This window comes from Mesoplodon bidens (genome assembly GCF_964165515.1).
Source record: "Mesoplodon bidens genome assembly, chromosome: 16".
Taxonomy (NCBI): domain Eukaryota; kingdom Metazoa; phylum Chordata; class Mammalia; order Artiodactyla; family Ziphiidae; genus Mesoplodon; species Mesoplodon bidens.
Window position 1 is genome coordinate 77,913,528 of NC_138173.1, and position 12,838 is coordinate 77,926,365.

General features: G+C 56.3%; 1 protein-coding gene across 6 annotated transcripts in view; it reads right to left on the bottom strand.

Moving 5' to 3' along the window:
* The window catches only part of ARHGAP39 (Rho GTPase activating protein 39), a 77,364-nt gene that overhangs the window by 6,940 nt on the left and 57,586 nt on the right, over positions 1 to 12,838 (bottom strand). For all 6 annotated transcript variants that reach the window (XM_081259048.1, XM_081259050.1, XM_081259052.1 and 3 more), the window contains exons 5-6: positions 7,498 to 8,854; positions 5,107 to 5,668 (exon numbers count right to left, since the gene is read on the bottom strand). In XM_081259048.1, coding sequence (XP_081115174.1) covers positions 5,107 to 5,668; positions 7,498 to 8,854 — 1,919 coding nt within the window. The remainder of the gene's footprint in view (positions 1 to 5,106; positions 5,669 to 7,497; positions 8,855 to 12,838) is intronic.

Genomic DNA, 12,838 nt, shown 5'->3' on the forward strand with positions numbered 1-12,838 from the left:
AAGTCGAGGCACACAGCCAACACTGAGGTGGGATTCACGCTCCCCTCATGGTGGACCCTCTTACCTACATAAATTATTTGTAATTCTTTTTTGTTTTCTTTCTTATTTTGGCTGCATTGCGCAGCATTCGGGGATCTTAGTTCCCCAACCAGGGATCAAACCCGCACCCCCTGCAGTGGAAGTGTGGAGTCTTAACCATTGGACCACCAGGGAAGTCCCATATTTGTAATTCTTCGGCATAGAAGAAGTCCCCTAACTCTAACCCTATATCTATCTAATCATCTATATCAGTATGGGCTTAGGGATATGCATTTTACATTGTCAGGTTACAATCCAATATGACTTTATTCTGTTGCTCGAAGTGCTCCAGCTTTGGCCCCGGGGAGCTCTGTGTCCTGTGACCCGTGTCCTGTGACACACCCCATCGTCTCCCCTCTGGCACATCCTCCCTTCTGGCACTGCATCTTGTACGTTCCCTACCCCAGCCTTAGAATCAGCTGTTTCTCCAAAGAGCTCTGGTTCCTTTTAATGGAAAATGGTAGAAACCAAGAGCTGCGGGTCAGGTGTCCTCAATGCTACTGGGGTGTCATTGCTTCTAGGCCCTAGGCTGACAGGGCAAGGAAAGATACATGTGTATACTAGTTTGAAGAGACTCCCTTCTCTTCCAAGTTTTTTTTTTTTTTTTTTTGCGATACGCGGGCCTCTCACTGTTGTGGCCTCTCCCGTTGCGGAGCACAGGCTCCGGACGCGCAGGCTCAGTGGCCATGGCTCACGGGCCCAGCCGCTCCGCGGCATGTGGGATCTTCCCGGACCGGGGCACGAACCCGCGTCCCCTGCCTCGGCAGGCAGACCCTCAACCACTGCGCCACCAGGGAAGCCCATACGGTTCATTGTTGTCCTATGCTCATGAGAGTACTATCTGTGCTTCTTTTTCAAATTTTTGGTAATGTCCTTTTCTAGTTTTGATATAGAGAGAATTGGGAAATACTCCCTCCACTTCAATTTTCTGAGTTAGTTGCTATACAAACAATGAAATATTTGATAGAATTCACTAGTGAAGCCATTTGGGTCTGGAATTTTCTTTGTGGGAAAGTTTCATAAAGTACCAATTTCTTTAACAGATATATGATTTTTCTCGTTATCTATTTTTTATTGAGTGACCTTTGGTAGTTTGTGTCTTTCAAGGAATTTGTCCATTTCCTCTGAATTGTCATATTTACTGGCATAATGTTGTTCATAATATTTCCTTACTATCCTTTTAACATCTGTTGAATCTGTAATGATATTATCTCTCATTCTTGATATTGGTAATTTATGTCTTCTTTGTGTCCTGGTTAGCCTGGCTGGAGGTTTATTAACTTTGTTGATCTTCTCAAGTAATCAGCCTTTTGTTTCCTGTTTTTCCACATTGTTTTTTCTGTTTTCTCTTTCACTGAATCCTACTCTGATCATTATTTCCTTTCTTCTCCTTACTTTTTTTTTTTTTTTTTTGCGGTACGCGGGCATCTCACTATTGTGGCCTCTCCCGTTGTGGAGCACAGGCTCCGGAAGCGCAGGCTCAGCGGCCATGGCTCACGGGCCCAGCTGCTCCGCGGCATGTGGGATCTTCCCGGACCGGGGCACGAACCCGCGTCCCCTGCATCGGCAGGCGGACTCTCGACCACTGCGCCACCAGGGAAGCCCTGCTGCGCTTTTTAGGGTTTGCTACTTGCTTCGACTTGTCAGCTTCCCCACCACCTGCTTGGGATCCACATTCCTTGGTCTGCCAAGTCAGTTTCCAGCCACTTGTCCATGTGCTTTTCAGCTTCCAAAGCATAGTTGTTCTTCCTCTTCCATTCTCTTTGTCCTGGTGGGTTTTAGTATTTTTTATTGTGATAAATTATACGTAACATAAAATCTGCCACCTTAACCATTTTTTTTTTTTTAGATGTTGGGGGTAGGAGTTTTAGCAATTTATTTATTTATTTATTTATGGCTGTGTTGGGTCTTCGTTTCTGTGCGAGGGCTTTCTCTAGTTGTGGCAAGCGGGGGCCACTCTTCATCGCGTTGCGCGGGGCTCTCACTATCGCGGCCTCTCTTGTTGCGGAGCACAGGCTCCAGATGCGCACGCTCAGTAGCTGTGGCTCACGGGCCTAGTTGCTCCGTGGCATGTGGGATCCTCCCAGACCAGGGCTCGAACCCGTGTCCCCTGCATTAGCAGGCAGATTCTCAACCACTGCGCCACCAGGGAAGCCCCCATCTTAACCATTTTTAACTGTACAGTTCAGGGTATTAATTACATTCATATTACTGTGCAATCGTCACCACCATCCATCTCCAGCACTTCTTCATCTCCCAAAATGGGAAGTCTGTACGAAGCAAACAACTCTCCATTTCTCCCTCCCCGTAACCCATGGCACCCACCATTCTGTATGAATTTGACTACTCTAGGGACCTCACACAGTTATTTGTCTGATCCATGCAGTATTTGTCTTTTTGGGTCTGTCTTATTTCACTCAGCATGTTTTCAGGATTCATCTATGTTGTAGCCTGTGCCAGAATTTCCTTCCCTATTAGGCTGAATAATTCCATTATGTGTACAGATGACATTTTATTTATCTATTCATCCATCAACGGACACCTGGGTTGCTTTCTACCTCTTGGCTATTGTGAATATGCTGCTATGAACATGGGTGTACAAATAGCTGTTCATGTTGCTGCTTTCAATTATTTTGGGTATATACCCACAAGTAGAATTGCTGAGTCCTATGATAATTCTATTTTTAATCTTTTGAGGAACTGCCATTCTGTTTTCCATAGTGGCTGCAGCATTTTACATTTCCTTGTGAGGTTTCTTTTTCTGCCTTTAAAAAATTCCTTCACTGTTCTTTTATCATGAGTTCAAGGTGGAATGCAAGTAAATGCACATGTTCATCCTGCCATCTTCACCTGGAAGGCAGTGTCTTGCTACGAAGGCACATGTATCCCTCAGGGTCTGCAGCCTTCCAGTGTGCTCGTTGTGGAGCATCCCTGCGATGCCTGTGCTGATAGCTTAGGGAAGTCCAGGGCAGAAAAGCTGTGGAGTCATCTGGGGGTGTGGCTGGTACAAAGGTGTGACCACGTGCGAGCCGAGGCTAAGCCAAGGGCTGGGGTCATGTGAATTGGGGTTCACTGTGTGGTACCTTGTTCCCTCGGAGTGGTGACCACACAGCAGATGTCACACACATGCCGGCAGATGAATCAAAAGCTTCTGAGGCCAAGGCAGGCAGTGTGGTTCAGGGTGAGGCCCCACACATGGGAGACAGCTCAGCTCTGCCCCCGCTGGTGCTCCCAGGACGGACTGCATTTCCTTTTTCTAAGCACAGGCTAGGTCCTTCTGGGCTGATGGGGCCTGCGGTCCTGACTGGCAGCCAGCACCCATGTTCTTGACAAGGGCCAGTGGGAGGAAGATCGAGGGCTCTCCTCTGGGCTCAGGGACGAGCAGGGCCTGGCAGAAGACGCCCACCCAGGAGTGGGCCTCAGGGCTGGAGACAGGGCTTTGGCTGGAGGGCAACCCTGTGCCACGGATGTGAGACCAGGTCCCACACACACAGAACCCTGCTAGCGGGACCACACACACCCAGCGTGGTCTGTGAGCAGAGGCCACTGGCGCCTCAAAACCACGGCTGCCAGGCTGAAGCTTGGTTGTCTCAGTCTGGCTCCTATGGCACAGACACTAGGGCAAAAGGGCACTAACCTCCGCGCAAAACCGCAACGTCCTGCTGAACAACGTCCAGCTCTCCACGGACGCCCCAGCCAGAGAGGGCACAGCCTGGAGCCTCTGGCCTCTGTCCACTGCCCACTCACCTTTCACTCAGCAAGCACTCCTGGGGCCCCCGAGGGCTGCGTGCTGAGCAGCGGACACACACTTCCAAACCTCCAGCTCACGGCAGGGACGTTTCAAGACCTTTTTGGAAGAGGCTGAGGTGAACCATGAAGCCACTGGGGGCCCACCTGCTCCTGGGAAGGTCTGAGAAGACAGAGGCAGATCCAGGCTGCCCGCTTCATCCAGGGAGCCACCTGGGGAGACCCGTCTGCAGTGTTCGGTGATCCTGCTTCAAAAACTGCATGCCTGAGCAAAAATTTCATGGCTTCCAAGATCTGCCCCTAAACGGCTCGTGTGCTGGATGGTGCCTATGCTTCACACACCTTCCCCGGGCCCCCCACTGCCCTGCAGCCCTCGTCACTCTGTGCACAGGCCTCAGCCCCCCGCACCTGGGCTGGGACAAAGCCCTGGCTAGACCAGCATGGATGGCCACTCCCACTGAGCAACCTTTGGCACGGCAGACACTCACAAACACGGGGTGGCAGACGGCCCGCTGCACTGGTAGGTGCTGCCTGTGGCTCCACCCCCCCGCTCACTCTGCCCAGCCCAAGGCGAGCACCGCCTGGCTGGCAGGACCGTGGGCCAGAGTCCTCCCCAAGGAAGGCCAAGCCAGGGCCCACATAGACCTGACACATGGCCTTCAGGAACCCCAGGCAGATGCGGCTCTGCGCTCGGCCCCAGGCAGCCGTCAGCAGGCTGCTGTCCATGATGGTCCCGACCTCTGAACGCCTGAGGCGGCTCAGGCCAGCTCCGCTCACAGCACCTCCACAGCCTGCTGGTCACCTCAGACCCAGCACTGGGCCAGGGCGCCCACGTTCCTCACCGCCCTTGGAAGCCCCCCTGCGATGGCCACAAGGCACAGTGTGAGCCTGGCCAGGGCGAATGCGCCAAGTGCACACAGGCTGACTGGCCTCCCTGCCCTCGTCAGGCAGGGTGACCAGGACGGTAGCCTCAGATTGGAGTGGATGCCGGCTGGCGGAGACATGGGTGCAATGGGTCCACAAGAAGACCCCCACCTGTCAGCCCGTGGCCAGGGAGGGACCCTGTGCCACAACTGCCTGTGGCTCTTCTCAGGGCCTCAGTGCTGAGAAGGGGCTGCCTGAGGACCCCACATCCCAGTGGAGGCCAAGGACGTGCCCCTCCAGGAGATGCTGTGTTTGTGTACCTGCTGCTGCCAGGTGCCCCCCAACACAGACGGAAGCTCTAGCCGCAGCCTGTACTTGAGCTGGTGGCAGAGCCCAGGGGTCCTGTCTGGGTCTTACCTTTGGTGTCGTTGACGGGGTCCATGTGCCGGTAGATGTAGCCCTCCAGGTAGGAGTGGAACTTGGGCGTGGGTGGGAAGAAGGCCAGGCAGATGGCCATGAGCTCCCAGCCGCGGGCCAGGCTCTCGAGGCGGAAGTTCTCGGTGGTCTGCCGGCAGAGCTGGATGTAGAGCTCGTCCCGCAGGCCCTGCACGCTCCAGCCCTTGGTGGCGATCTCCAGGGCCACGTGAAGCGGGTCAGCCTTGGCGCGCCGGTCGCCCATGTACATCTGGATCAGCTTGAAGACCTCACAGGCCTCCTTCTTCACGTGGCGGTCGCTGGTCACGATCATGGGCTTCTTGATGGACTCGCTGCTCCACGCCAGCATGTTGGCAATGGACACCTTCCGCCGGAAGAGGCCCTGTGTGTGTTTGTTGAAGTGCTTGGAGGCCCAGTTCTCGATGTCGGTCTCCGAGGACGGCTTGCGAAGCGTGAAGGTGGGGAACACACAGCTGGCACTGGGCATCACGCTCCGGGTCTGCCGGCTGCTCTCGAACTGGGCGCAGGTGCCGAGGTCCTCAGACTGGGGAGGACAGGGGGGCTGTGAGGGGGTGGGGCCCCCCGTGACCCAGCCAGGGGAGAGGTGTGGCCCCCCTACCCAAGCGGGCCCTGAAGCTGCTGGAGGAGAGAGGCCTGGGCGGGGTGGGGTGGGGTGAGGCCGGGCCTGGGCTTCCAGCTCTGCGCCTTGTACTGGTCTAACAGGGACCCAGAGAAGCCCTCCCTCTGACCTTTACCCTGCGGGCTTGGCCTCCGGGAGGTGCCTGCCCTGGTCCGGAGACCGAGGTTTGGGGGTGGCCAGCACGGGTCTGGGGGCAGGAGGGAGCCGCGCATGTGTCTCGTCAGCTTCTTGGGCTGCCTTCGCCCCGGGTGGGAGAGGGCCCGGGGACGCTGCCTTCCCGGGGCTCGCAGGGCTCTCCCCAGGCCGGGAGCTGGACCGCGCGTGGATGCAGGAAGATGCTGCTTCCTACTGGCCTTGCTGCGGCCGTTTGGCTTCTGCTGGTTCAGATGGGAGGGGCAGCCCCACGAAGCAGCAGGAACCCCCAGAGGCAACATTTGACAGAGAAACACAGGCGTCTCTGGGCCACAACGGCTGCACCCTTTTCCCCAACAAAGACAGCGTTCGTACTCTCAGGCATCAGGAAGAGTGATGCCATGCAGAGGGGCAGAGCCAGGCCTGAGAGGGCCATGGGCTGCCGCCCTCCACTCCCGTGATGCTGGGAAGGGAGGGCGTGGCCCCAAGCTGCACCGCCCCCCCCGCCACCGACAGCCTCCACGTACCTGCACTCAGATGACAGCCCCTCACCCAATACTCTTTGGGGGCTCCTGTCCCCTCTGTCTGGGAGGTGGGCTCTTGTCCCCAAACCCGTGCTGGCCTCCCCAACCCTTGGTCTTGAAAGCAGGGAAGGCACCTCCCTGGGCAGCGCCAGGAGTGGACCTCGGTCAGGCCCTTGGAGCCCACGCGTCCTGCTGTCCAGGTCACATGCTGAGAGCCGGGTGCCCCAGGACACAGCTGTTCACACTCCACCTACAACCTGCCCCCCCGCCTCTTCCCATCTGTCCTGATGTCCTCCCGTGTGACAAGCCACAGACAGAGACGCCGCTCTGAGCTCTCCAGTCTGGAGGGACACTAAGTGCCCCGGGGGACGCTGGCCACCTAAGATGCCGTAGTTCTTGAGCATGTTTTCCCCACCAGGACTGGGGGTGGACATGAGGATCCTGACCCCGGGAGGCCCTGTGGCCGCTGCCAGCTCTGAGCAGAGGCCAGGGCAGACCCTCAGCCTTGGCTTCAGGCAGCAGACTGGTGTGAAAGGTCAGGGACCAGGAGGTGAGAACCAGGACACTAGGCCACACCAAGCCCTGGGCACCATGCTCCTTGCACGCAACCGGGACGGAAGGTGCACATGGATCCCGAGGGCCTGATGGATGTCCACGCCCAGCACTGAGCAGAGGAGACACCGCAGGCCGGGCTTCTGCTCTGGCTCCAGCTGCAGCGTGGGGTTCTGGGAGCCACCTGGGGCTTGCGGAATGTGTCCCGGCCCCAGGTTCTGAGCCACCCCAAGGAGCGCCTGGTGCTCTGCCTGCACAGCTCCTCACCTGAGAGCCATTCACAGGGGGAAGAACAGAGGCTCAGGGCTCAGTGGGCAGGTGGCGGCCTCTGTGGCCTGGAATCGGGACGTGGTCTCTAGCCCCCTGGGGACCTGGCAGCACTGCTGGGCCTTGCCAGCAGCCGAGGTAAGAGACCCCCGTGCTGGCAGAGACCCGGGGGGCATCTACCGTCTGTCCTCACGCCTGCTGGGCACCGCGAAGCCACACCACCCCTGCCCGGGGACCCGCCTGCGGCCTTGCCCCTACCTGAGAGGGGTGGAGGTAGGGCTCCGGGGAGGCCAGGCTGGTCTGCACGGAGACGCTCTTCTCGAGCAGGGCCTGGGGGAAGGCGAGCCTCTCCAAGGCGCCCCTCGGCCAGCGCCTGCTCTCCTGCTGGGCCAGCGCCTCATCCTCGCTGAAGGCGCGCACCACAGGCCCAGGCATGGGCAGCGGCACGGCCCCGTCGCTCTCGTAGCCCGAGCCGTCCTGCTGTGAGTCCCAGCTGCCCCTCTGCTTCATGTGCAAGTGGGCCTGCTGTGCCTCCCAGGCCAGCCGGGCCTGAGCCAGGAAGGGCTCGGCCTCGCCCCGGGTCCCGTCCCCCTCACGCGCCTCGCCCTCCGCACGCTTTGTGGGCGCCAGGCCGGGGCCGCACAGGGGCTGCTCCTCGGTCAGGGGCTGCTGGCTGAGCGGGTCGCGGTCCCCGGGGCCCTCGGTGGGCAGGGCGCTGGGGGTGTGGCACGCAGAGGGGTTCCTGCTCTTCCTCTTGCGTGTGCTGGGGGAGCAGCCCGTCGAGGACATGGTGTCCTGCTGGCTGGACCAGGACATGGCATCGTCCTGGGCCTGGGGCAGTGGCATGGGCAGCTGGGCGGACCGCAGCTCGGGCCCCTCCATGCTGCTGTAGTCCCCGGACGTGACCCCCAGGCGCTGGTCGCGCAGCAGGCAGGGGCTGGGCTGCAGGGAGAGGGAGCCGCCGCCGGGGTGGGGCGAGTACTTGTGCCTCGGGCCCGCGCGCAGCTTGGGGCTGGAGCCGGCCTGCTCCACGTACACCAGCTGGCGGACATACTCCTTGCCAGCCGGGCTGTACTCCAGGCTCAAGTAGCGCTCGGGACACTTCTGCCTGGTGAGCACCAGCTGCTGGTAGGGCGACGCGGAGGCCTGCTTGGGTGGCTTGCGGCTGGGAGACCGCCGAGGCGAGCCGGCCTGATAGCCTCCGCCGGCCTCAAACTGCACATCCATGGGCGGCTCGTCATAGATGGGGGCCTGGTACTCCACGGGGGGCTCTTCGTAGAGCGGGGGCTCGTAGGCGTAACGCGGGGAGGACGGCTGCGAGTCGGTGGCGGGCTTGCGGGGCTGGGCCAGCAGTGGGGAGCAGCTCCCTAGCTCAGCCCTCTTCGGGAAGGGCGACGGCCTCCGCTCTGAGAAGAAGACAGGGCCGTCCTCGTCGGGGGTGAAGGTCTGTAGGCTGGGCGAGTGCTGTCCCCCGGAGGGTCTGCGGGAGCGACCCCTGGGCTGGCTGTCCAGGGGGTAGCCGTTGCCCTGGGGGGAGAGGAAGCTGGGCTCCCTGTCGGCAACTTTGATGAGCATGCGCTCCTTGGTGCCCGAGTTCCAGCGGAGCGAGGAGGTCCTGGTGGGGGCGGGGGGGGGGGGCGGTGCAGTACAGGTTACCTGGGGAGGTCCTAGGGGGGGCAGGTTACCTGGGGGAAGTCCTCGGGGGAACAGCTTACCGAGGAGAGGTGGAAATCTGACCCCTTTGCCAGCCTGGACCCGTTACCCACCTGCTGACCTCATGCGTGTGTGAGGTCGGGGCCCAGACGGCCTGGTCACTTCTCACTGTCCTCTCCACACCCGCCCACCAGGGGCTGCAGGCTGTGGGGGCCTGGTGCCTACTGGGGCTCCCAGTAGCGAGCTGTGCACTCTTCATTGCTGAGGCCCTGACCTCTGGTCAGTGCAGCCTGGAGTAAGCTGCCCTGCTGTCCTGGGAACTCCCCTCACACATTTCCCTGCAGCCTTCCCCTCTGGGGGCTCTCCTGATCCGGGAGCTTCTCCCAGACCCCAGCTGCTGCCCACGGCAACACTCCCTGCCAGGGCCTCTGTGAGTGTCTCTGCTCTGGTCCCACGCTAGAACCAGGCACAGAACCATTTCTGTAAGGAAGAGACAGGAGGGGGACCCCCCAGAGCCTTCTCTGGCTTTGGAATCTATGAGTACTGCCCTGCAGGCCTCACTCCCGGGCTCAGCACCTGCCCGTGTTCCTAGCAGGGGTGGCCAACACATCCCTTGTGCACCAGCATCTCAGGCCCTGGATTTCAACCACAGAGGCTCCTGTGAACTCCAAAAAGGCTAACTGCCCTCCTCTGACTGCACCCCCACACAGTCGGCACTCTGCACCTGGACAGAGATGATAAAACTGTCCCCCAGTTCCTGGGAAAGCCTGCATCAGGCTAAGGGAGAGCTGGGGAGCTGTGGGGCCCAAATCACGGCCCTGCCACCGAGCGCGGGGGGCCACCCAAGACGCTCAGCCTCTTCTGAGCCTCACTTGCCGGTGACATGAGTGACACTGCCCCTGGGGATACACGGACTTGACCACACGCCACATCCGCCCGCTGAAGGTCTGCACCACGTCCCACAGCTGTACCAGCCACGACGGGCTGGACCAAGTCCCAGAGAGATGAGTGGGGCTCACCTCTGCCACCTGCTCCCCCACCCCAAGAGACTCCTGGTTGCTTTAAAGATTTTCCTTTTACATTTTTAAATTATTTATTTATTTATTTATTTATTTGTTGGCCGCATTGGGTCTTCGTTGCTGTGCGCGGGCTTTCTCTAGTTGCGGCGAGCCGGGGCTACTCTTCGTTGTGGTGTGCGGGCTTCTCGTTGTGGTGGCTTCTCTTGTTGCAGAGCATGGGCTCTAGGCACGCGGGCTTGGTAGTTGTGGCTCGTGGGCTCAGTAGCTGTGGCTCATGGGCTCTAGAGCGCAGGCTCAGTAGTTGTGGTGCACGGGCTTAGCTGCTCCGTGGCATGTGGGATCTCCCCGGACCAGGGCTCGAACCCATGTCCCCCCTGCATTGGCAGGAAGATTCTTAACCGCTGTGCCACTGGGGAAGTCTCTTTTTACATTTAGTATTTGGAACATGTGCTTCAGTGTTTGGGATTCACAGCACTTTTTCAATCTGTGGCCTGACGTCTTTTATGATTTTTGGAAACTCTTGACCATATCTTTTCAATATTACTTTTATCCCCTTTCCTCTCTCTCCTTTCCTGGGAATCAACTGCAGTCCTCTTCACTGTGTTCCATATGGTTTCAGGCTGTATTCTGTATTTTCCATCCCCTGGCCTCTCCACACAGATGTGTTCTTCCGATCTACCTTCTAATTTACTAATTTTCATTTTTTTTAAACATTTTAAAATAAGGTTTATTTATTTATTTATTTATTTTTGGCTGCGTTGGGTCTTTGTTGCTACGCACAGACTTTCTCTAATTCCCTCGAGAGGGGGTTACTCTTCGTTGCTGTGCGCGGGCTTCTCATTGCTATGGCTTCTCTTGTTGTGGAGCACAGGCTCTAGGCGCGTGGGCTTCAGTTGTTGTGGCATGTGGGCTCAGTAGTTGTGGCTCATGGGCTCCAGAGCGGCAGGCTCAGTAGTTGTGGCACACGGGCTTAGTTGCTCCGTGGCATGTGGGATCTTCCCGGACCAGGGCTCAAACCCGTGTCCCCCTCATTGGCAGGCGGATTCTCAACCACTGCACCACCAGGGACGCCCCTAATTTACTAATTTTCTATTCAGCTGTGTTTAAACTGTTCTTACACCCATCTATTGAATTCTTAGTTTTTATTACTATATTTTTCAGTTCTAGAATATCTAATTCTTTTTTTTTTAAGAGCACTGGTTCACAGCAAAACTGAGCAGAAAGTACAGAGATTTCCCATGTATCCCCTGCCCCAACTCATGCACAGCTTCCCCAGTTATCAACATCTCGCCATCGATGGTATATTTGTTGTAACTGATGGACCAACACTGACACGTTATAATCGACCACTTAGTTTACCTTAGGGTTCACTCTTGGTGTTGTACATTCTATGGGTTTGGACAAATGGATAATGACTTGTATCCACCATTATAGTATCATACAGAGCATTTTCATCACCCTAAAACCCCCTGTGCCCTGTCTGTTCATCTCTCCCCCCAACTCCCGCCCCATCCCTGGCAACCACTGATCTTTTTATTGTCTCCATAGAAGCCAAATCTGAAGCCAAATCATTGAGTAAATCTTTGGCCTCTAAATAAGCCAATCTGAAAAGGCTACACACTACGATTCCAGAATGTCAGAGTCAGAATCACGCAATGTGCAGCCTTTTCAGGTTGGCTTTAGTTGATGTGCATTTAAGGTTCCTCCATGTCTTTCCATGGCTGATAGCTCACTTCTTTTTAGTGCTGAGTAACCCCTTGTCTGGATGGACCACAGTTTACTTCTCTGTTCACCTACTGAAGGACATCTTGGCTGCCTCCAACTTTTGGCAACTGTGGATAAAGCTGCTGGAAACATCTGTGGACAGGATTTGATGTGAACATAAAATTTCAGCTCCTTTCGGTAAATACCAAGGAGCACAACTGCCGAATCATTGGAGTATATTCCGTTTTATGAGAAACTGCCTGTCTTCCACAGTGGCTGCTCCGTCCTGCCTTCCCACCAGCAACGGATGCGAGTTCCTGCTGCTCCACACCCTCACCTGCGTCTGGCGTCCGAAGTGTCTGGAATAGGTGTGGAGTGGTATCTCGCTGTTGTTTTACTTTGCAGTTCCCTGATGACAGATGATAATGGAGCAGCTTTTATATGCGTATGTGCCATTGGTATATGTTCTCTGGTGAGGTGTCTGTTCAGGTGTTTGGCCCATTTTATTTTGATAAATGTATTTATTTATTTATTTATTTATGGCTGCATTGGCCCATTTTATTTATTTATTTATTCATTCATTCATTCATTCATTTATGGCTGCAATGGCCCGTTTTATTTTATCTATTTATCTATTTATGGCTGCATTGGGTCTTCACTGCTGCATGCGAGCTTTCTCTAGTTGCAGCAGGCAGGGGCTACTCTCTTCACTGCAGTGCGCAGGCTGCTCATTGTGGTGGCTTCTCTTGTTGTGGAGCACGGGCTCTAGGCACCCGGGCTCAGTAGTTGTGGCTCGCGGGCTCTAGAACACAGGCTCAGTAATTGTGGCACACGGGCTTAGTTGTTCTGAGGCATGTGGGATCTTCCTGGACCAGGGCTTGAACCCATGTCCCCTGCACTGGCAGGTGGATTCTTAACCACTGCGCCACCAGGGAAGTCCCTTTGGCCCATTTTAAAATCAGGTTGTTTTCTTACTGCTGGGTTTTAAGAGTTCTTTGTATATTTCAGATAACAGTCCTTTATCATTTGTGTCTTTTGCAAACATTTTCTCCCAGTCTATGGCTTGTCTGCTCATTCGCTTGACACTGTCTTTCGCAGAGCAGAAATTTTTAATTTTAATGAAGTCCGGCTTATCAATTGTTTCTTTCATGAATCATGCCTTGGATGTTGTACTTAAAAAGTCACTGCCAAACCCAAGGTCATCTGGGTTTTCTCCTCCATTA